The sequence below is a fragment of the Brachyistius frenatus genome, unplaced genomic scaffold (genome assembly GCF_029030835.1).
Source record: "Brachyistius frenatus isolate BFR_SWC_R1_liver_20210118 unplaced genomic scaffold, ASM2903083v1 Contig_148, whole genome shotgun sequence".
Classification (NCBI taxonomy): domain Eukaryota; kingdom Metazoa; phylum Chordata; class Actinopteri; family Embiotocidae; genus Brachyistius; species Brachyistius frenatus.
Genome location: NW_027210747.1, coordinates 746,335 through 770,669, shown reverse-complemented (window position 1 = coordinate 770,669; position 24,335 = coordinate 746,335). Strand labels below are relative to the sequence as shown.

Genomic DNA, 24,335 nt, shown 5'->3' with positions numbered 1-24,335 from the left:
ACAGTAGTCCGTAGTTTTATTTATTTATTATTCTTCTTTACCATATTGAACAGCAAAAGCAATGTTCCTCTGTTGAGTGTTTAACTGTAAACATGTTCTGAAGTGATATTCCTCAAAAATCCCCTCATGGATTCACTAAATACTGAGTCTTTTCTGTCCATCTAAAAAAGGCCTTTCTCACTGTTTTGGTTGTTGGGTTGCAGAAGTTACCGCTGCGTTATGGCAACTGCAGTGAAGCTGAAATTATACAAAAGAGCAACACTTAAAAAAAATAAAAGTCATGTATCAATATATTTGTGCTTCTTAGATGGACTAACAGGACTCAGTACTTGACAAGCAAGACATTTTAAAAACCTGAATTACCTTTAAAGGTGGAAAACTGACGGCAAGCATCAATCACTTCCAACTGAATATAGGTATATATTTCTCCATATAATTTCATGTACATTTTTTCTTGCAATTTCAATCAAGTTGCAAAAATATTCGTCAGTCAAGTGAACCCTGTGCCGGGTAATGTATGATAGCGTGTTAAGAGAAAGCAACCGAATTCTTACAATCTGGGACATTTTATTTAAAAAATAAAGAAAAGAAAGAAAAAAAAAACCATCTGGCAAAAAGGACATCCAGTATGAAAATGTTGGAAAAACCTACTCCTACATAAGCTGAATGATAACAAACACAGTGATACAAAGTAAGAAAAAGGAGGCGAGGAGGTGTGTAGCAGTATTTGAATGTATTTTCACTGAGCTGTCATGTGCAGCCTTCATCTATCCCTGTTTCAAGGCATACCTCTGGTGAACCATAAAAAAAAAAGAAGTCCGAAACAAAATAAACTCATTACAGAGAACCTATGCCACAATAAGAAAGCGCAGGAAGGAACAAGTGAAAAAGTAACAAGCAACCTGTTGCACCAATTTTGGTTTGTAAGTTACAAAAGAAGAGAGTCAAAAGGAAGTGTAAATACACCTGGCAGTATGTATGCAATTAAAGCAGAATATAAATACAGCCGTGTCTGGCTTAGTGAAAAAACAAACATGCATATAAAAAAAAAAAAAAAACTTCATGCTCCATTTAAAGCACCCAAGACTATACAGGTTTATTATTATAAAGTTGTTTTATCTAAAACTATTCAAATTACGGGCAAATAAAAGGTCATTCTCATAATTAGGAATTCTTTTTCATTTGAGACATTTGAGTTGGTTTCTCTTCGAAACATACCTGATCTTCATCGTTTGGTCCCTTGCATGCTCAACATCAACATCGGATCAATACGCGCCACGATGGGACTCTGGATATTTGGCTCAGTATGTCTTCGAGGGGGTAAATGAATGTGCACTGATTGCAGGCGACACTGGAGGATCCGAAGCTGACGGGATAACTGCCGTGGCCAATAACTCGTACGTTAGATTCCACGATACACCGAGTAAACGTGATGTACTATAACGGAAGCAGCTACTCTTCCAAGTAGCATATGTCGGTGTTGAGTAGGTAATGCAAACAAACCAAAAAAGAAATAAGAAATAAAAGACATTAAATAAAAAAAAAAAGGGGTTGCTGTGATTGACTGGCACACTGCACATAGAGAAACAAGTTCATGTTTGTACTAGTGTGTGTAACAACTGGGTTGTGTGAGACTTCCGACAGCGATCTTGCTGGTAAGCGTGGATTTTCCCCCCCCCCAACAAAAAACCAAAAAGTTACTGATGGGATCTGAACCCTGGCTGATTTAGACTCTCTAATATTAACAGGGCAAATAAACACAGCGCACCTTCACTTTGTCCCAATGCACATATTAACCTACGTCACACACTTGGACACGCACACACACTCACTCACTACTATCAACACGCACACTCACTACTATCAACACGCACACACATTCACACACACTCACACACATTCACACACACACTCACTACTATCAACACGCACACGCGCGCGCACACACACACACACTTACACACACACACGCACACTCACAACTATCAACACGCACACTCACTCACTCACTACTACCAACACGTGCACACTCTCACTACTATCAACTTGCGCGCGCACACACACACACGCACTACTATCAACGCGTGCGCACACACACACACACGGGATTGGGCTGCATACTAAAGATACAGGTGTGTATGTCATTCCAAAAACCCTGATGCGCCACATCTTGAGTGCAAAAAAAAAATCCAAGGTGTTCAGAGAGTCGGGTGTCAAGTTTGAAGGTTCTCACTTCGCTACGATGCCCCCCCCCCCCCCGTCCTCCACAAAATCAGAGCGAGACTAAACCGTGGATACGACACAGGGGGAGGGCAGAGAGGGTGTAGAGGGTGGTGCGTGCTTTAGCAGAAGTGTCGATTGAACATTTGGTCACTGTTAGATTGGGTAATGTCGCGGGCACCGCCGGTCTGCCGATTCTCCACCCACCTTTTCAGTAAAGCCGCTTCTCGTAACTGTGGAGGCAAAAAAATAAATAATATGAAAAGCAAAATCACCAGTTGGTCGAATATGAAGCAAGCTTGATGCTAAAACGTCACTAATTCAGTTTTAAATGAGGACGTTTCTCAACTGGTCTCATCGTTTCCACTCGTCACCCAGCTGAAACCAACCGGCAGGTCTCATCAAATGTTAAGAATCTAAAATGAGCCCGAAATATGAAACAAGAAAAGGAGACTTATCTTGAATTAAATAGACTTATTAAGTAGACTTATCTAATCCTAAACCCATTTACAGGTGCTCCACAAGTTTTGGACGTTATTGTCATGACAACGCTGGCAGCAAACGGCTACAGCATCGGTGCTGCCTCAGGTAGCGGCAGAGATTCTGTAGACGGCAAAATAACAGTTTGACTTTTTTTTTTTAAATAAAACTTGACAGGTATTCCACTCTTGCTGCTAGCTGGGCTAACGCGGGTGGAAATTGAATGAGCCGGTATTTATTGCTGCGTTGTCCTCTTCTGTGTTGCAGCTCTAAAGCTGGAAGCATTTTCACTGCACGGTCTGGCTTGCTAATGTCGGCACATAAACGGGGAGTGCAGTAATACACTGGAGCCGAGCTGATTCTCGCAGCGTGACGATTAAAAAAAACAAAAAAAACAAACATCTGCGAGTCAACAAAAGGAAGCAAACTGCTGTGTGACGAGTGTACGTACGAGTGGAGTCCATGAACGCCTCCCTCCACCTGTGCGGACATGGTCCGCTTCTCAAACTTGAGCTCTCCGGAGTACATCATGGATCTGAGAATCACAGACACACTGTCAAAATACGGTGCGTGTAAAAGTTAACATCTGGATTATAATCACTGACACACACACACACACACACACACACACACACACACACACACACACACACACACACACACACACACACACACACACACACACACACACACACACACACACACACACCACTCACCGGAGGACAGAGAGACTCTTTGCCCCGATGTCCTGGCAGCCATGTTGGATACCTGCTATCAGGTAAGGTACAAACTTGTGGATGGAGCCTTTGTCCTGGACTGAGCCCGACACTCCCTGGGCTACCTTCACCTTGTCGCCCTCACTGCGGATAAGACATCGCCCCGTTAATATTCAACCAAACTCAATCACAGCATTGTAATAGCTGCATGCGGCTTTTCACGGACTCCCACGTACCTAAAATAGCGCTTCTGGCTGCTCGTGCTTTTCTCCATGGCGTCCAGGGAGCCCATGCCACGGTATTTCTTCAGCCGCACACCGTCTGAGAAGAAGTACTCTCCGGGAGCTTCGGTGGTTGCCGCTAGCAACGAGCCCATCATAACTGGAGAGGGAGATGGGAGTGAATTAAACTCTTGTGTTCTTGTATTTCCCAACCTGACCTCCGCACTGCTGTGATAAGGAGCTTTTGTTGTGATGTTTGGATATCTCTGAGGGTAACAAGCCGTATGAAACCCTAAGAAGAAGATAAGCACCCCTCCACATCACAATGCTACAACATTCGGTGTCACAATCGCTCCAATCTCACCAGTCGATGCTCCGAGGGACAGAGCCTTCACCACATGGCCCACAGTCTGAATGCCACCGTCAGCGATGACTGGCACCCCGAAGCGCCTGGCGTACTCTGCTACCTTGTACACGGAGGTCCCCTGGGGCCGCCCACATGCCATGACTAGAAGGTGAGAACAAATATGTGACACGACTGCCGTGGGGGAAAAAAATATATATATATATAATATATATATATTAAAAAAAATGCAGGTGATGCAGAGCAGAACGTGTGACAGAAGTGATCTGCCAAAACGATTCACCGACAGAGCTACTTTGTGTTTTTTACACTGCAAAACGTCTCTTCTATTCCTTTTTGGTAAATGGGACCCAGTCTGAACACGAGAGACGGGTCCCCATGGCAACACAGGACGGAGGCCTTGGCAAATCACCATGACAACAAGGAGTGGTCTCGGGGTACGTGTTCTCGCTCGCCACCGATATTTGACGAGACTGTAGTTCGTAGCCAAGTAAAGAACAGATACAGCAAGCACTGATGAAGATTTATTCTTTTACTTAAATTGAAGTTCTCGAATTGGAGATACATGATTGTAATACTTTTTTTTTTTTTTTTTTTTTCAACCCACAGGTATGAATTCAACATTTAAATTCAGTATTTCTGGCACTGTGCGTTCAGGATACGGTTGTGAGTAAGAAGGGGGGGGTCCTGTACCTTCCTGTGTGATGCAGATGGAGCCGCAGCCCATGCCAACCCTCAGAGCATCCACACCAGCATCGATCAGGTTCTTGGCCTGTGCTGCCGTCACCACTGTAGGAAGGGAGGAGGAATAAGAATAAAAAAAGGTCAGTTCTCTGCAAATTTTAATTACACTCTGTTAACACAAAAGCTTCCCAAAAAAAACAGCACGGAGAGTTCTGTGTAATGAATGAATATCCTTTGATCTTTTATATTTCCTGACACATACTCATTAATGAACCACAACATCAGTTTACCAAAGCGTTTCCTTTTTCTACAAACTCACCATTTCCTCCCGCCACTTGTAAGTCTTGATACTTCTGTTTAATGTAGTTTATCATGTTGATCTGATACACAGAGTTTCCTTGTGAAGAGTCCTAGAAATACAAAAAAACATTACTGTTATAATTACAATCATAATGGAGCATAAAGTACAGTCATCTCAAAAAAACTAATACAATCTCATGCAGAGTACATATAGGAAGAAAAAAAAGTTGTATTTCTAGGAAGTTTATTTGAGACAATTTACATTTTAAACACCCTCATTTTAGGATTGAAGTATATTTAAACTTATATAATCAACAAGAAGCACTTTGATTGTCATATGTAGGGTCCTGTGGTGTAAGTAAGAAGTTACGGTTATAAAACAACATGTCTCCGAGTCACAAGCTAACACACAGTAGCTTTATGACAATGTCATGCAAAACTATCGACCATAGTGGTGGAACGTAAAAGCACAAAGTAAAAGTATGTTCTTGAACGTCTTGTCATATTCAAATATTTTACACTTTCCCCAAAGTTTCATCTTTTTCAGAACATTAAAACCACCCACCAGAACGACGACATCCACTCCAGCCTGCACCAGCAGGTCCAGTCTGTATTTGTCGTCGTCCCTGGTGCCGATGGCGGCGCCGCACAGCAGCTGTTTGCGCGAGTCTTTGGAGGCGAGGGGGTAGTCCCTGTTCTTCTTCAGATCCGTCCTGGCGATGATGGCCACCAGCTCGTCATTATCATTTACAATGGGCAGCTTGCCTGGTTACGAAGAGAGTGAAAGTCAGGTTATTCAATTGCAACGACAGATTAGACTCGACATAGAAACCACTGCTGTCACATGCGCACTTTTTATTTACCTTTTTTGCTGCGCTGCAGAATATCATTGGCTTCTTTCAGAGTGACACCTGCTGGAGCCACAACCAGCTCCTCCCTCTTAGTCATAGCCTGAGAGATCACAGCATGATTTCAGTGACTGATGGCAGTGCAGACACTTTTAAACTGATGGACTTAAAAAAATAAAAAAAAAAAAATAAAAAAATAAAAAAAACATACACACCTCCTCCAGAGGTTTGTCATGGTCTTTCTCGGAAAGGAAGTCAATGTCTCTGGAGGTGACAATGCCCACCAGTTTGCTGCCCATTTTTCCCGTCTCTGTGACGGGAATACCAGAGAAACCGTGTCTTACTTTGGCCTCAAACACATCCCCGACTGTGTGGCGTGGACTCATAACAACTGGGTCCGTGATAAAACCCTGTTCAAATCGCTGGAAAACCAAACAACAAGAACAAAAACAAAAACCACAATTATTATCATTGTAATTTTTTGTTATTATTACTGTATCTGTGTAAAGCAGCAAAAAACTCAAAACACCACACGCACACATGAAATACAACAGCAAATGAACAGCAATACACAAAACACGACAAATCATCAATAAAAGTGACATAAAAAAACAACAACACACGCAGAAGGGAGACAGTTACCATATCCTATACAGGGACAAAATAACAAGAAAAGTCACAGGTTTGATTCAAGTGAGAGTTAAATGAACCTAGTTAAGGTTAGTTACTTCAGTCCCTTAGATTTGTACAGGCATGAGAGAGGGATGATGATGACAGCAACAAGACAACAACAATGGCAACCCTACTACTGCTAAATATAACACAAAACACTGATTTTGTTTAACGTAAAATACACTGAACATTTAGTAAACATTAATCATAATTTACCTTAACCTTGCGGACCTCGTTGGCCTGAAATTCTGGTGTGCAGTTGTGGTGAATGATGCCAATGCCTCCCATTAGCTGCCATATAAATTTTTTTTTAAAAAAATGACAATTAGACTTTACAATTAAGTAATTCAAAGAAACCTGTGCTTTTCCTTTAAATTTCTGGAGCTTCTTACCGCCATTGCAATAGCCATGGCCGACTCTGTGACCGTGTCCATGGGGGAGGAGATGAGAGGGGTTTTCAATGTGATCTTCCTGGTCAGTGCTGATGTCAGGTCCTGAGAGACAAAATTAAGAGACGAAGTGTTGACATTTTGCACACGATCCACCAGGGGGCAGAGTGAACTCGGGGGTTGTACTGCCAAGCACTCCACTGTTCTTTCTGCATGCTGCCAATGCTTTTAAATCTGACACCAAACAAGCTCAACTTTCAGGAAGCCAATGGGGTCAATTTAAGGAGACTTTTGTATGATTGGTGTACGTTACAAGAGCTCCTTTTAAGCGAAAACAGTACACAATTTTAGCTTTGGGTGTGTCACCAAGAGTTCATCTGTGAAATTAAATTAAATACACGGTTCATCTACAAAGCTGTCCTTCCTCTCACTCAGGCCCAGAAACCTGACACCGTCTGGAAAAATGGTAATGACACACACTACAGTATCTCTAACAGCCAAATTTACTTTCACTTATCACTGATCCTCACAACAGCTTGCACATTTTGTTTTCCTCCACTTGGGAGAGTGAAAATAATGACATTCCTCGCACATGGGAAACCAACAAACGGTGTCCAAGCATCGCTCTTTATCTAAGACAGACGTAAACTATGGAGGCTGCCTGCTGGGATTTCTCAGGGGTTCATGGCAAAGGCAAAAGAAAATTTACCTAACACTGCTTCTCCATTTGGAGAGAACAACTGCACTAACCTGCTAAATTCAAATGGGGGTTAAAGGAGCGTGTCGGGAACATCACGACCCCAGACATGTCCCACAACAGACGCTGCCCCCTCGTCGGCCTTCCAAAACCTCACTCAGCGCAGGCAAATCAACAAGGATTCAGAGTTGTGACGAGGGCCAGATGAGTAAGCGTTTGTGTTATTCAAGCTTGAATAGGCCCACTATCCAGTGAAAAAAGTAGGGCAGACGGAGAGTCTGCGGAGACAACTAACCCATAACAACATGGCAGGAAGGCGAGAATGACACACCCGCTTTAATTCCAAACGAAACAGAGCACGATTATAGATACATTAAATTAAAACCCTCGAGACGGACAAAGCAGAGGTGAGGGATTTCACCTAAAGCCCCGAGATTAAATCCGCCATCATCTGCCGAGAGAGACGGATAGGCAACCAAGCAGACACAAATGTAAACACGAGGGTGAGGCGGCGGCCAGTGGGCAACCAAAAATAGCAGGCGGGCAAGGGAGAAGAAATCATGCAGAGGCTTTCAAATGGGCAAAAACAACACTATTTATGTAAGAGCTGCAATTACAAAAACAGAGCTGAGGTCTGGAGTGGAGAGGTTTATTTAAAGAAAAAAAAAAGAAAAAAAAAGAGAGACTCCACTGTAATAAAGTTGATGGTGTAGGAAATGGCTCTGCCTAAAATGGTCTGTCTGCTGACGGTGTCACTTGTATGTTTATCATCACAATGGGTGGAGAAGAGACTGGAGAAATGATTGGCTCGCCCAATGCAAATATCACACTTAATCGTGACTGTCTTCTGAAACAACAGACCCTGAGTACCCTTTTGTACTCTCAAACACGCCCGGGTGTGTGCGCGAGTACTCACCACTTCATCCGAGGTAAAGTCAATGAAGCCAGGTAAGATCAGGAAGTCACTGAAAGACATAAACAAAATGCAAAGTGAGGGCCGGGAACGGCTGCAACTTAGTGACCCTGTGAGGTCTAAATCATCACTTCAGGATGTAGAGTTCATTATGTTTAAACCAACATAGAAAAAAAAAAAAAAAAAAATCAAGAAAAAGCACAGGACTGGAGATATTTCACAGGTGTTTGATTGGCTCAAAGAAAATAGGGTGAACTGAAAAGTGAACACGAGAGTACTATTGGAAAAGATGGGCAAACAACACAGATGTGAATGTAAAAATGTCTGAGCTTAAATTATTCAAGGGTGTGAATGAACTTCTGATTGGACTCATGAGCCAGGATCAAAGCTTAGTTAAATATTTGTCTGTTTTTTAGTTGATGAATCAGGATTACTTTCTTTTGTGTAACATTTTTATCAAGGACAATACCATAGTTTAAACTTTAAATCCTATTGTTGGATGCTCTTCTGTGTGTCTTTATGGTTCCCAGAAAACTACAAAGTGGGACAGTGGCTCAGTAAAAAGTGCACTAAGTGCAGCTGGGTCAATCTTGTACTTGGTAAAAAGCTTCAGTTGACGTCTTTTGGTTTTTTTTAAGCTCTTGGGCTGTAAAAAAAAAAAAAAAAAAAACAATAAGAGGTAGGAGGAGATGTGTGGCTCAGCCAGAGCTCCACACAGGAATGGTGTGTTTTGTTTCCAGCCAGACTCTGTATGTATTTTATGGGTTTTTGCAGATGGGTGTGAAAACAGGGAAGGGGGGGGGAGAAAAACAGAGAAGCTTTATGTGGCAAATAAGAGTTCGGAGGAAACTGTGGAGAAGGAATAAGTGAAAACAGGTAAACGGTGAGCACCACTGGTGGACATAACGTGTTAAAATGTGAATGGGGGAGGAGGGAGGGAGGTGAAGGTCCGATCTGCTGACCGATCACACTCATCTCCTCTGTTTCGGTGTGAGAGAGAGAGAGAGAGAGAGAGAGAGAGAGAGAGAGAGAGAGAGAGAGAGAGAGAGAGAGAGAGAGAGAGAGAGAGAGAGAGAGAGGGGCTGAGAAAGGTCTGAAATAGAGACGGGACACCGAAAGGGGGGAGTCCCGTTTGCATCCCCTCGCTTTGGAGCGCAAACACCCAAAAAACATCAAGCAGGGACGCACATCTGCCAGCATTTAGCCGGAGCCGCAAACCTCAGCTGCAGCACACAAGACTGCACCTACTGACTCAGGGTCAGCAGTGAGCCGGAGCTCGCTGCGATGGTTTTGAATACTAAAGAAAACACCGGCTTGGTCGTACCCTCATTATGGTTTTCATTTGAATGTTAAATGTAGACAAATGCACGATGCTAAGTGGGAGTGTTTCAAAGTAAAAACCAACTGGCCTTCACCTGCCGCTTCATGTCCTCGACATGAAAAGAGACTCCGCAGCATTGTGTGCCCACACCTGACGAACATCAAACCCATCGGAGAGCGGGGCACCCGGAGCGTTAGAAATGCAGCATCAAGTTTACCAAGGTGAATCTCTGTTGGTAACACCTTATTTCACTACACTTCGCAGCAGGAATGCATTTGCCACTGCTTGCCTCTCTGTCGTACGTATAACAAATCATGAAGTCATGTTTTGTAACATGCCAACCCTTCACCTGAGTTCATAATCTACTGTAACGTGAAGTAATTTACCCGTAAGGCTTTTAAAATAAGCGTGATTGGATTTTGTGGTAATTAAAAGGCACGATTACAATTCATGAGGGGCGTTACAGCTTCAGACAGTGTGGACTCGCACAAACTCCACAGGCTAACTGTACAGTTGTGTGATAAGACCGCATAGCTTTAATCATACTGTTCAGTTCAGGCCCTCAGTCTTGTTGTGAATGGCAGCGACCTCATATTTACCCACATTACCCATATTTGCCAACACCCTAGGGTTTGTGTGAGAAAGTGGCATTGGATTACAGGGATCTTCTCTAGATTATTTTTATAGCGTCCACACACAAGTCTTATGATGACCTGTTGAAAGCGCCATCGATAGACAGTCTATATTCAGGAAAACAGTCCTTGTACACCTGCACTTCCAAGGTCATTTCGGGGAAGTAGACAGATACGGAGTGCGACAGTAGATTTGACCAAAACATTTCTGTGCCTGCTTGTAGGTCACAATAGTGGAGGGAGTTGTTTCTCTCAGGGCTGTTGCTGTCTGCCTGTGTTTGTGTCTCGCGTTCTTTTTTTCCGCTACCGAGAGAAAACTGGCAAAGATAACTTCAATCTACCTCAATCAAATGTAACGATAAACTCTTCTGCTGCTGCATTTGTCACACTTAAGGTAAAAGGAAGTTGAAACTGAGGACTGAAGGAGAGTTCTTCATCCTCAGACCAGCCCCGTCCGCCCCCTGTTCCCACTATATCCTCCTGAAATTCACATGATGTCAGTTTAGGCGATCATGTGTGCGACCTTTCCTTCAGACGTGATGCACTTGATTACAATGCACACAAACATCTTGGTGTTCTCTGCTAAATTAGTCTCTGCAAAGCAGGAGTTAGAAAAGAAAGAAAAAAAAAAAAAAAAAAAAAGGAAACGTAAGGACTTTCAGCTGATGAAACCTTCCAACCACACGCTAATACATTAACTAATGGTTCTTTGGGGAATGCTGAGAAGGCATTTTAAGCATTGATTGTAGTGGTTGTGAGGACCTGTGGTAGATGTATTTAAGAGGTAGAGTCTTGCGAGGGATTTAGGAGACATTTTTTTGAAGAGTAAATAAATAGCAAGAAACTGCACGCTTCTCGGAGCCAAACAACCACAATCCTTCAACTTCTGGTTATGGAAATAAGAGGGTGATTACAGGCGTTAATAAAAAAAAAAAAAATTTAAATCCTTTCGCTCATAATGCACGGTGAGTTGATCTATAAAAGTGGGTGTCAGAGTGCTCAGCAGAGGAGAGTGAGGTTATGGAGGAGGTGAGAAATTTGTGATTAATTAGTGCTTTTATCAAAACAAAGTATTTGTGAGAAAAGGGCACGAGCTGTTCCGTCATGCCTCCTGCATTTACAGGACAGGTCGTGCACTTTTATGATTAGTGGAAGTTTATAATGCAAGTTATGTCCACTGGAAGCAAATTTCATCCCCCATGAACGAGATCAAGTCAAGTGTTCAAACAAGCTCTTTGCACTCATGCGCTTTAGTTCATGACAACAGATTGAGATTTTGTCGGTTGTTCAAGTTCAAGTAAGGCTGCTTTAGAAGGACAATCATTTGCTTCCCCCGTATGAATTCACTATTTGGAGAGACAGAGGATTTTTAACAATTTGAAAACGACTGTTTTACTCACTTGTAAGTCAACCCATCTCCTTTAGAGCACAGCTCTTCAGCCGTTTGACCATCGGAGACAACACACTGTTGGTCAGATCTGCTGGTTCAAAATGCGTTGGCCATTACAAAGCACTGGTGCGTAACACTTCACTCACCATTTCGCACAGGTGAGGTTTTAAAAATAAGGAAACCTTACTTTGAAATTACTTCATTACTTTAAAGCAACAAAAAGAAAAGAGAAATCTAAGTTTGTGTTGGAGGGAAACTTACTTGTACGTGAGGCCATCTCCAATGGAGAAGAGCTGCTGAGCAGAGAGTCCATCTTCAGGGACGTAGCCCGTGCCACCGCTGATTAAGTAATCCGCCATGCTGCAAAATGATAAGAGAGAGGCAGCTTCAATCAACCCAGCACTCAACATAAAGATGCTTATCGACAGATGGCGTAATGATGCTCTGCAAGAGCACTAGACATCCACTTTGCAGGCAGGGCTTTGGTGACCTTCTCACAGGAAGACATAACCATAGCAACATCAACATCCCCCGCCAGCCTTCAGGCCAGTGCGCCTGCGTGTCAGGTGCAAAATGCATCCGTTTCCGCCATAAATAATCCTGCAATAAACTTTCTGTCCATTTTTTTTTTTTTTTTTTTAAGCAACAACCGCACACTAATCACGACGAAATCGACCACTGTTATAATAAAAGATCGACACAACGTCATAATCACGAACCGCAAACACGCCACGGTAGAAATCCGACCGTGATTTCGTGCACGATTTTTGTGAGAGATATTATTTATAACGCGGAGGCGGATAAATCGCTGCATTTTAATTACTTATTGCCAAAATTTGCATCAGGATATGACTGGCGGCAGATGACAACGTGAAACGGCCCACACACGACCGCGTGAGGAACAAAAACATGGCCGGCTGACCCACTAACATCAAACTGAACCTCTCCAGAAAAATCCTACTTTATTTATTATTATTATTTGTTTTAAATAAATGGATGGATGCCATTAAAAGCGCATTAAATTGCCCCGAGAACACCGTAACGCTCAAATAAAAGCCTCTCCTCGTCCACGTCGACTGGCCCGGTGACCTACATTACGTCATGAGCAGCTGGCAAAACATTTAGCTGCTCGCGCTGCACTTAACAGAATATAAATCATGACGTAGTGTTTCAGACCCGTCTTTGTTGTTTCTGGAGAGATGCGGCGACGCAGCATCCGCGCTGCCGCTCATCCGTGGTGTAATAATATCCGCGATAGCTCCATCCATGTTAGCCTCCTCCTCCCTTCCTCCCCCCCCAAAAAAAAAAATTAAATAAAAAATAAAAAAAATACCGAAATCCCCGGTTAACTGCGTTTATACCGTCATCTCAACACCTACGCACGTCGGCACTATTTGTGTTAAAGTCACCACCCATTTGCCAAATATATGTTTAGAGGATTAATGCGGGAATAACAGGCGAAGCAACAGTAAAAAAAAAAAAAAAAAAAAAAAAAAACTGTTATCTTACCACGTGTTGTCAGTGCTTAAAACCGTGTCGATTTAAAGGTGCGGTGCTTTTTTTTTTTTTTTTAAATAATAAATCATCTAAAAAAAAAAATGCTCTATCCCATATTACACCTTTCTGGAAGCAGAGGCAATGCTTTTTTTTATTATTATTATTATTTTTGGCGTCGTTTTAAAGCGAGTTTTTAATGGTGTTGCGTTCACAGGTCGGGCTTCCTACCTTCTGGTACACACGAGCGCCTGCAGATTAATAGAGACCATATCTTATCATCTCCACACACACACACACACACAATAAGAAAGGTGGTTTACTCCCATCTTAAATTAATAATTAAAAGTTAATAACCCAACAGCGCAGTTCAAGACGAAAAGCAATCAACTGCAGTTATTTCAGCAGACGACACGTTAAATAAACATCCGTTTACATAGCCACCACAATAACTTGGGGTTGTTCAATCGGGATCAGCTTGAAGTAATAACACAAGATAGTGTTTTCACAAACAGCTGATGACGAGCACTAAACCAACCAACATCCAGTGATGCGTTAAAACTCTACATTCACTCAGACCTCGTCTCTCTTGTTATTATACGTGTCGTATAATAATGGCCGCAAATAATTCCAGCTGGTGCATGAATATAATTATGAATAATAAGACGAATAAATGCACATGCAACTGAATTGCATGCACACCAGACACGAGCTGCGACCACACTTACGTTACTTGCAGACATGTGGGCGCAACCGTTAGCATTTAGCATTAGCAGTTTCACAATTGTTCGGCGTCACCGAAACAAACAAACAAAAAAAAAAAGGCTCTTTAAGATTTGAAGGCGTTTAAAATTTTAAAAAAAATCCGTCTAGGAGCGAGCAAGCAAGCGTTTTTAGGCTGCGTGGCTTCTCTCTCCCCCCCCCTCCCCAAACATCGTTTCCTGGGTTCGTTAGCTTTGTGCCCACGTTGACCGAAAGGAAGCAACTTTCCAGCTGCGGCGCAAAAACAAATCGGGTCCGAAAGCGACGTCGCCGTTTACCTCGAGACGGAAACACGCCGGTCGTCCTCGGCTCCAAGGCTCTTTTTTTTGTTTTGTTTTGTTGTTGTTTTAAAAAAAAAAAAATAAAAAAAATTTTACAAAAATTTACACAAAAAAAAAAAGTACCGGTCTCGGCAGTGAAGTGACTCAGGAGAAGTGATCGCCCTGTCGCTGTCTGCAGACGGTGCGTGTTTGGTGTTATGTGCGAGCGGCGGCGGCGGCGTCACATCCCCTCACGACCTCGAGGCGAGATTTAACCCGCTGCATCCTGCTTGGCGTGAAATCAGAGACCCGGCAGGGTGATGACGTGTGCAGCCACGTGTGGCTCACAATGACGTTTACGTGTATATATATATATATTAAAAAAAAAAAAAAAATGCTGCCGGACCGGTGGGCTCTCAGAAAACAGGCCCGTAGGTAAAGATGCCAATGATGATGATGATGATATGGACTTTTAAAGGGAAGATTCACCACTTTTTTTTTTTTTTTTTTGGTGTGGATGTCCACTTAGTTGTTGATGGTAAATGGGAGTTGAAGTAGTAAGTGCCTGCATGTACCAGGATGCATTGCATTGCAAGCCTCAAAAGATCCGGTCCTTAAATTGCACCCACTGGACAACCACAAAAAAAATAAAATAAGAAGAAGCAGGCAATATTGTTTGCATAAGGTGGGACGACTAAAACTTTCAAGCATCGTAAAGCAAGCGAGGCATCAGCAACATCATAAATGGCCCACGCTTTAAGGTCACTGCAGCAAAAAAATAAATAAAAAAAATGCTGTTTCTGTTGGTATTGGTGGACAGTTTGAGCAAAGGTACCACAGGCCGCTGTTTGCTCTCAGCAAGTCCATTTTCTGCATTGTCCCCACTCCCGCAGTCAGAATCCAAACGGCTGAATATTTGAGTCAGCCAAAACACTCAAAATTGTATTTTAACACCCTCCTTTGGGAAATTATTTTCACTGTTGGAAACGTAGCGACGACAACAAGGTTTGGTTTTGGTGCAACATCCACAGCACTCCCTGACGTAATACCTGTGGTTTCTCCGGCCATCGACTACGTCACTGTGCACGTTAAATAACGAAGCAGGTGCCGAAAGAACCACAGATTTCCCAGCTGCTTCACACAGACATTTACTCGGGAATTTGTCACTTAAATTGACCTCATTTACCATCAACAACTTGGTCATTTACAGAAAAAGTGATGAATTTGACCTTTAATGCTGTAACAAATATATGTTGAAACAAGAATAGGTTCAGTTCTTCTTTTTTTTTCTCGTCAGCAGTGTTTATTGTAATCTGCCCTCACATGTTTTTTGCTTAACATGATGGTGCAGATACAGTGCTTGGCAGAATTAGGTAGACATAGAGGCCTAGTTGGTGAACCGAGATAGTGTCTGTGCATGACTTTTAACAGTTTCAATTGTAGTAACATGTAAATGATGTAAACTGAATTAAGTCCACTGAAAATCGAATGACTGCCATATTTTATTCATATGATAAACACATATCCTGTCCTACAACAGACTGTAGCTCAGGCTGGCTAAGATGACATAAGGAAGTGATGTCTGCGACTTACTTGAGATCGAACACGTCCCTTTTCTCATATCAAGGAACGCAAATGTGGATCAAATTCACTTTCCTTCTTTGTTCTAATTCGTAGTTGCAAAGACAAAAATCTGTTAAGGAAAGAAATTTCAACCAGTAGAAGAGGAAAAGAGTTATATTTTTTTAATGCTGATTTAATTAGTGGTTGGAAGAAATCTGCTCAGAAATAGACACGTCTCTTTTATGACTGCAGGAGACAGGACAGAGAGAGTCGAACACTGAAGTGCACATACAGCTACGTACTGTCCGTCTGCGGCATGCAGGATGTGCACATTCACATCACTTCACGGTGGGTCAGCATGTCGATCTCATCGTCAAGCTGCTGGCAGCCTGATTGTCTGGCGTGAGTTGCTGACCACCACAACAAAAATCCCTGTCGCTTTCGCACAACTAAATACAAATGTAGACTGTCAGTATCTATTATTGCCTCAGCTTCATGGCTCAGAAAGGGCAGAAGGGATTGTTTTACTACCAATAAACGTTTCATCACATGGTCAGTAATTTGTTACATGTTCATGATTTTAACAACATGTATTATTAAATGTATTCCAGACAACCAGAAGTCCAGAAGACTGAGCTGTGATCACTTTAAACAGATCCACAGAATATGTAACTCTTTTTGTGTATTATTCTTGGAGAGATGCATCTCAGATATTAAATAAAAATAGAGAACCCAATTGGATTCACAGTCTGCGCTTGTTCTAAATTAATCTTAGGTGAAGGGTGCTAAATATGTCTGCCAAGATGACTCAGGATGATCTGTATCTCACTCTCTCTCTATGTCAAATTAAATGTGGGTCATGGCAGATGTGGGTCAGTGGTTCCTTTATGCACTGTAGCTATTCTGAGCGCTTGATTCAGCCTTGTTTATGCTCCCTGCAGCACGCCGTTCACTCCTGCCTTGATGGTGCATCACAGAATTTTGTACGAAGGGCAGAAGGGCCGGGTTAAAAATAGCACCTGACGATTCAAGATAAGCCTTTTTTGTTTTTGTTCCGTTCCGTGGCTGTTCATGGCCTTCAAACCCCCCCCCCCAAAAAAATGAAGTCTGTCATTCAAAGCAAGGCATTTGACCTCGAGGGCATTTGCAAACTGATCTGATGCAAGTGTGTGAGGACATGTAAACGGATCCAATACCATGAAGTTCATTTACACTTAGTGAAATGGGGACAGAGCCCACGTCATCATTTTAGTTTAAAGTGGCACTGTTGGTGAAAAGTCCAAACATTTGACTATTTACACTTTATTTTTTTGCTGAATTCTCACACTTGCAGTGAAGAAAGTAATTCTGCAGCAGACTACAAAAACCTTTTGTGACATATTCTGGCACTTTAAAGTAAAAACAGATGCATATCAACCAAAATACTGTTTGATTGAAGGTGTTTCATTTTCCAGTGACTCACCTCTCTGGGCCCAGACCGGCCTGGATCCGTGTGGCGCTGTACCGCTGGGCTGCAGTTTCATGTCCATGGCCGTGTGAGCTTTGCCGGACGTAATGCTCCCCTTCCCGGGATGAAATACTGGTACGTGAGGGCTGAGTGTCCCCTAGGAGTCTCCGACAGTCCACCTGCTGGCTCTCTCTCACTCCCTCTCCAAAGTGCTCATACCCAAATCCCTCCATCATCTGTCCAAGGTCAGACTCTGAATCCGGTGGCCCTTTAGCCTCGTGGTGCAGCCAGTATCAGCAACACTTTCTTGCTTATAAAACTGAATTTCAGAGAAGATATCCAGCAGCTGAAGGTCGCATTTGAGCCAAAACAGGGAAGACTTGATTTCTTAAAACCCTGAATTCATATGAACATCATCACCCAAGTTTACTTAAAGCTGAGGAGTTACAATTTGCAAAACGTGCAAATCCTCCATTTGTTTCCAAACACTCTTATCTGAATTCCAGTGTCTGCTCTGTTTACTCTGCTGCTGCACTCCAATGAAAGGTGTTCCCACAGAGAGAAAAACAGCCAAACGTCTGTCAGTCTACTCCGTCTGCCCGAGCACAGGATGCACCTGCCTACAAAAAGGCACCAGCCACCTCGAGGCGTGTCAGTAGAGGGCGTCACCTAGGAGATTCTCCCACTGAGAGGGTGTCACCGTGGAAATAATGCCAGCAGCAGAGCGTTGTTGTGGAGAGGCTGTTGTGCTGATGTCTTCGAAATTGTCTGTCGTGAAGGCAGAGGGCAACGAGAAGGGTGGAAGAGCACAGGACAGCCACCGTACTGTGCCTCTGTGTGGGATAAAGCAGTCATTGCCTTGAGCCGGTGAATGCAAGTTGAATGGAGTGAGTGGTACTGTCCTGCTGAGTGCTCCATGAGGCTCTCTTTACGTTTCTCGATGTATGGGTTAATCCTGCTTTCTATCAGGGGAACCGCAACATTTCCACAAAGAGGATTTCAGAATTAGAGTGAGCAGCACTAGAGGGGACGAGCTCTGCAAAGAGAGCAACACATTTCTACAGCTCAAACATCAACATCATCTCTGCGGTGTGTTATTTGTCTCAGAGGGCTCGACCAACACCAAATACATCCAGAAAACATCACATTTCTGAAAGTATGTGACACAGAGCAGTGTTGTTGTTTTTTTTTATTTCACAATCCGGACTTAAATTTAGCTCCTCACATGAGGATCAATGGGTTTGATTTTTATTGCTATTTAGTAAACAGCTCTGGTGTAATCACTCTTCTTCTCAACTTCGTTCATTAAGTTTTTTTTGACAACACACTTATGTAAAAAATTTTAAACAAAAATTACTCCTACATTGTTAGGTATTATATTCATAGAGAAAAAGCCATTATGTTCAACGCAGAATAATTACTTAAATGGTGTAATATAAAAGGACATAGCTAACAGCAATAGAAAACAAAAACTAATACAAAACGTACATGTTTGTCATCATATGAAAATTACAAATAAATTCACATAATCTAGAACAGGGATAAAAAACAAATTCTATTTCAAACCCACCTAAGGTACTTTCATGTAATTAAAGCTATTACTCAATAACAGCAAACACCAATCCCTCAATTTATGTAAAAAAAAAAAAAAAAAGGTCCCCAGGATTTTCTTAATTTAGGAAGTTATTTATAGTACACCTATTTTTCCTTCCACTTTAGCAAAATAAAAGATGTCAAAGTCAGAGACCGAGGCCAGACGTACAGTCTAACACAACACATATTTGTACTTTGGCACTGCTGAGTAAAGATTGCACCAAAGTGTGAGAGTTACATAATCGCTCTAAATAATTTCAAGCATTTTGTTCCCAAAAGAATATCTCACATGGCTGCAAGGGTGTCTGCGATACATGTGGTGGGATGTGGACATAAAATGTATGAAATTGGACATGTTGTTTTAGTTGTTGTGCTCTTTCTTGTACAATTGAAAGGATTCCCCTCCCCCACACACACACACACACACACACACACACACACACACACACACACACACACACACACACACACACACACACACACACACACACACACACACACACACACACACACACACACACACACACACACACACACACACACACACATACATCCAGGCACTCACTCTCCTCAAAAGGATCACCTCCAGGTGACTGACTGTTTGTGACAGTTTGTGTGACGGTAAGATGGAAAATCCTCTTAGCCTGCTGTTGGGAGGCTCTAGTAAGTTCCCTACTTACAACTCACACACATCTCTAACACATGTTGGCAGGAACCCCGCACTCACAAAACGCACACAACAAATCAGGAAGCTGACTTTTAGCAAGAAGGAAGTATTATTAAAACAGATTGATTTAAATATTAAAGGAAGCCTCTTTGATATATGGTAATATATGGTATTAAAGGGTTCGAGTCACATGCAAAAGAACTGGAAGACCCCACTCTTAATTTCACATGTGCATGTCCTCAGGTGGTGCTTCCTCATTCAATTACATTTAGCATAATGAACGTCATGTGCGCAGCGTGGACAGTCATTGACAGGCTGAGACAAATCAGAGTCATAAGATTTAACACACGAGTAACTATTCTCAACAGAAGAGTGCTGCACGTGTGTGTGTGTGTGTGTGTGTGTGTGTGTGTGTGTGTGTGTGTGTGTGTGTGTGTGTGTGTGTGTGTGTGTGTGTGTGTGTGTGTGTGTGTGTGTGTGTGTGTGTGTGTGTGTGTGTGCGCGCGCGCGTGCGAGTGGCCACTGAGGACATCATCTCTCAAATGATCCGAATTAATTTCACATCCGACAACTTTAAATGGAGCACAGGCCCTTTTTTTTTTTTTTTTTAAACAACTACAGCTGAAGAGTTAATTAAATGTTACTTCTCTTCCATCCTTTAATGGCTTTATATAACAGATGTTATATTCTGTACGATACTTAATTACAAATTCCCTTTCATCAACTCCACTCTACCTCTTTTCTGCTCTGTGCGATTCTGTGCTAGGTTATGTTTACAATAATACAACATATATATATGCCATATCATATTAATTATATATAGGTCATATTATCAACTATTAATCCTAAGGGGTAGACGAAAGGCTGTGTTTGTGAATGAAGGTGTAGACGAAAGGTTGTGAATGAAGGTGTAGACGAAAGGTGGTGAATGAAGGTGTAGACAACAGGGTGTGGTTGTGAATGTGTGAATGAGAGTGAAAGTACTGTGCCAAACCAAAAGGTCACAGGGGGAGGTCTGCAACCTGTGGGGTCACATACTGCTGTTCTTTGAGGCATAAACAGGAACAGACGGCTGTCTGGAGGACTCCAGGGTGTGAAGGAAGACAACCACCACCTCCACCAACCAACAAAGGATACATCAATACACATGACTTTTTGGTGTCTGGACTATAAGAAGACTAGGTGAGGGAAAGTCAGGAGGTCAGACTTCGTGAACTGACACATACTGTGTTGCGGTCAGGGAAACATAGTCTGGACCCAGAGCTCTGTAAACTGATTATTCTGTTGCTGTTAAATAAATATCTTGAAGCCTGACATATTCTCCTATTGCCTCATTAAAGAACACGCAGGACTGGGGGCTGACACATATTGGCTTTGTACTAGCAGGAGCCCAAGTCCAACAGCTCACATCTTAAGAAAAATAAAAAATTATAAAATATTTTCTTTTCCCTTTCCTACACAGTCTGTCTGTCCACACTCGTATTGTAGTGCAGACGTTGAATGAATACTCGTGTGTTCACATGCTTGACCAATAAACTCATGATTCTGATAGAACACAGAGTCGTAGCCATGAAAGTAGACAAATGTTTCAAGGATGGATTTTGCTGCAAGTAAGCTGTATACTCTAAAATGTGGATGCTTCACACACATCTATAACTAGGCCGCACGGATCTATACAGTCACCACAGTTTCAAGGAGGCTGCCCAGGATTAGTGTCACCTATTCAATATCTGACCAAATACAGTAACAATCTCCCCATTCCGGTCCTCAAATAAGGCATCCCGGTCTCTTGATGAGGTCACAGTGACCTTCAACCTTTGACCAACAATACCTAATAAGTTCATCTTTGGGACGAAGCGAACATTTGTGCCAAGTTTGAAGATAATTCCCTCAAAACGTTTTGGAGACATCACGTTGGCGACAATGGGACAAACAACCCCAAAACATAAAAGTATAAAACGATCCCAAAAAGCCAGAACCCTAACATGAAAGCAAAAATCAACCATACAACTTGTCTGTCAGTAAATGCGAGCCTAAATGAGTGAAAAGACTAAATGAAAGAAATATTTTAGACTGCTCATGTTGCTGTGGGTGAGGTGCAACGGTCTTTACCAAGAATTAAACCTTTCTAATAGATGTTTTTACAGAGCAGAGCTTCTGTTGTGAAGGGTTGCTGTTTGTTAAAGTGTCCTGGTTAGTCATGACTGTCTGGACAGTTGGCCTTTTCTTTTCTGTTTTTAAATGTAAGCATAAAAACACAAGTGTAAATATGAATGATGGCTGGATTCACTTCAGTTGTTTCAGTTTCAGGTCTTTGATGCTATCAGTGACCCCTTTACTTTTCTTTCCACAAAAATCTGCTGTGAAAGGCAAACCGTGATAAAGAATAATAATGTCCGACTAAATATGATAAAGTCTAATCTACAGTAAGTGTTTAAGATAAGCTGTTGACTTCTACCTCTTATTAAAATGTTGTAACTTGAGAAGCCCTTCAAACCAGAAGTCGTGTAGGATTGTTGTCTTTGCTCCTAACTGTGAGGCACTGCCATCTAGTGAGTGTAACATTTTGTTGCATCAGACATGTTAGAATTTCCTATGAATCCCCATAGGGTAGTAAATTCTTCAGTTTTAATCATCACAACAACTAGACAGCTGCTGTGTCATATAACTAAGGACTTCCCACTGATTCACAGTCTGCTTATCTCTCTGCACTGTTTTGACAGGCTCCACCAACCTTTCTGTCTTTATGCCAAATTGGAAGAAATATACTGTATGATTCCCTCTCCTTGTGAGTCAGCTGTTTTACATCTAGGCACTGAAACGAGAACCAAAAAGATTTATTGTGTGTATTTAGATGAGTAATCTGAACTATTGGTTGACTTTCAGTTGCTGCTGAGGACAAACAAAATTCGGGTAGTTTGGTAGAGTACAGAGGATCAACTGGAGGAGTGACGTGGAGCACTGCTGGACACCTCTCTTTGAGGGTGTACATGTATTTGCTCCTTCTTGCAAGAATAAATGTCCGGTATGTTTGATTTTGAACCAAGCCTCTGAGTAATTTTTCTGACAATATGTTTGTGATCTTTTATAATTAACTGCAGCTCCTTTTAGGTTAGGTTAGGTTAGGTAGTTACTTTATTAAGCCTCGAGGGGAAGTTTTTTTTCTCGCTACAGCAGCATACAGAAGCAACAAGATAATAATAGAACAATAGAAAGCAATAAAATAGCAGTACAATGATAAAATATAGATATAAAATATAAAATACACAGTGTATACAGTAGAGTATATATCTATATATATTATATCCAATTTAATTGGACATGTTCCTATTTCCTCCTGTCTGTAATGTGGGAATCCTTTACAGTTTTAAATGTCACATTGTCTTGTACAACTAAAGATAAATATGTGGCCATTTTAAGGTCAAACGGGTCACATTTTGATCCAGTGATTTTTACAGTGCAGACTCCGTAAAACGCAACTCATCTTTTTTTTAACCACAGGAAATCATAAGACTCGAAACTCAACTGAGGCAACATTACAAAGTATCAACTCACAAAGGAAAGGATTTACATTGTCTTTTGTCTGAGTCTGAGATTTGTTTTTATTATTTACTTTACATTTTATTTGACTCATAATTTAAAGTTGTCTCATAAAACTTTAAATTGCACAAAATTTTGATCCAAGAAGATGTTAACTTTGAAGTAGGGAATATAAACCAGCCCTTGTTTAATTGATTAGATTGTGCCTCAGGAGGAGGGATGTCATAGCTGTTACATAATAATATAAGAACAAAGTATATCATTTTTCTCTGCTTGAATGGGGAATTTTTGAGTAAACGTCATGACTCCATCTGCCATGTGAATAAAGTGGAAATCCCAACATTTTAAACAGCTCTGAGTGAGCTCACTGAAAATAGGTGTGTGCGTGTGCATGTGCGTCAGATGAAAAGGCAGTATGAATACTGTCCATGAATGTTGCTCTCTCTTTTGTTGTGAGTAGGTGAGGACATACAGCAAATATGTTGCTTCACGCTTTCCTTTTGTCTCCACATGTTGATCCAACAGTTGAAACCGTAGCGTATAATGACAAGATCACAAATAAAGAAGTGGAAACATGTATTTCCTGTAAAATCATCCCACTCTTCATCGTATCGGTCGGCTTGGTTCCAAGTAAAATGTTTGTCATCTGGACAGAGTTTTTTTTTTTTTTTTTTATCAGGTATCAAAATAGATGCAGCAGAACCACAGACATCTTTTTTCATTATTATTATTATTATTATTATTATTATTATTATTATTATTAAGGAGCAGCCTACAGAATATGCTTAAATCTCTCTAAATCTATCCCTCCATCAAAAATATCAGGCCCTAAAATGACAGTTTGTATTTTTATAGTGTAGATCACAACTTTTACATTATAATGTCTCATAAATCTACTGTTGGTAACAATAAAGTCAATGTGTTTTACCAACAGGTGGCAGTCTACCAAGAATACTATGCTTCTATATGCACTTGTAAATCTATATCTGCTCTGGACAATGCTGACAAAAACTAACTTCTGACCCACCATTACCCTCTATTTTATGCATGATATGCTTGGAAATAGGCTTTGGGAAATAGCGTGTACACTGAGTATAATTGATACATTATGTAGGCAATATTACTTTTAGTTGCCTTCAAGCAGTTTATTATCTGGTCAGAT

At 41.6% G+C, this 24,335-nt stretch overlaps 1 protein-coding gene across 7 annotated transcripts; it reads right to left on the bottom strand.

Annotated features, from left to right (window-relative positions):
- Positions 1 to 12: 12 nt before the first annotated feature.
- Positions 13 to 17,882, bottom strand: LOC138631053 (inosine-5'-monophosphate dehydrogenase 1b). Of its 7 annotated transcripts, none has more exons than XM_069715769.1 (17): positions 17,389 to 17,882; positions 12,109 to 12,207; positions 11,858 to 11,938; positions 8,508 to 8,556; positions 6,898 to 6,999; positions 6,722 to 6,796; positions 6,049 to 6,255; positions 5,849 to 5,936; positions 5,551 to 5,750; positions 5,005 to 5,095; positions 4,695 to 4,790; positions 4,002 to 4,145; positions 3,653 to 3,797; positions 3,417 to 3,560; positions 3,152 to 3,235; positions 1,907 to 2,453; positions 13 to 1,860 (listed from the first exon to the last, which is right to left on the bottom strand). In XM_069715769.1, exons 1-16 carry the CDS (start codon positions 17,607 to 17,609, stop codon positions 2,432 to 2,434), a joined length of 1,848 nt encoding a protein of 615 aa, XP_069571870.1. In that variant the 5' UTR covers positions 17,610 to 17,882; the 3' UTR covers positions 13 to 1,860; positions 1,907 to 2,431. The 7 variants fall into 7 exon arrangements, with proteins under 7 accessions (XP_069571870.1, XP_069571871.1, XP_069571876.1 ...); XM_069715770.1 differs by having other exon boundaries at positions 11,858 to 11,935; XM_069715775.1 differs by lacking the exon at positions 17,389 to 17,882 and adding an exon at positions 14,508 to 14,630.
- Positions 17,883 to 24,335: the final 6,453 nt, after the last annotated feature.

Coding starts and splice junctions, on each gene's coding strand:
- LOC138631053 (XM_069715769.1), bottom strand. CDS start 17,609: ATGATGGAGGGATTTGGGTATGAGCACTTTGGAGAGGGAGTGAGAGAG. Junction 7,000..8,507: donor ACTTTACCTCGGATGAAGTG/GTGAGTACTCGC, acceptor TTTGTCTCTCAG/GACCTGACATCAGCACTGAC. Junction 5,937..6,048: donor ATGACAAACCTCTGGAGGAG/GTGTGTATGTTT, acceptor GTGATCTCTCAG/GCTATGACTAAGAGGGAGGA.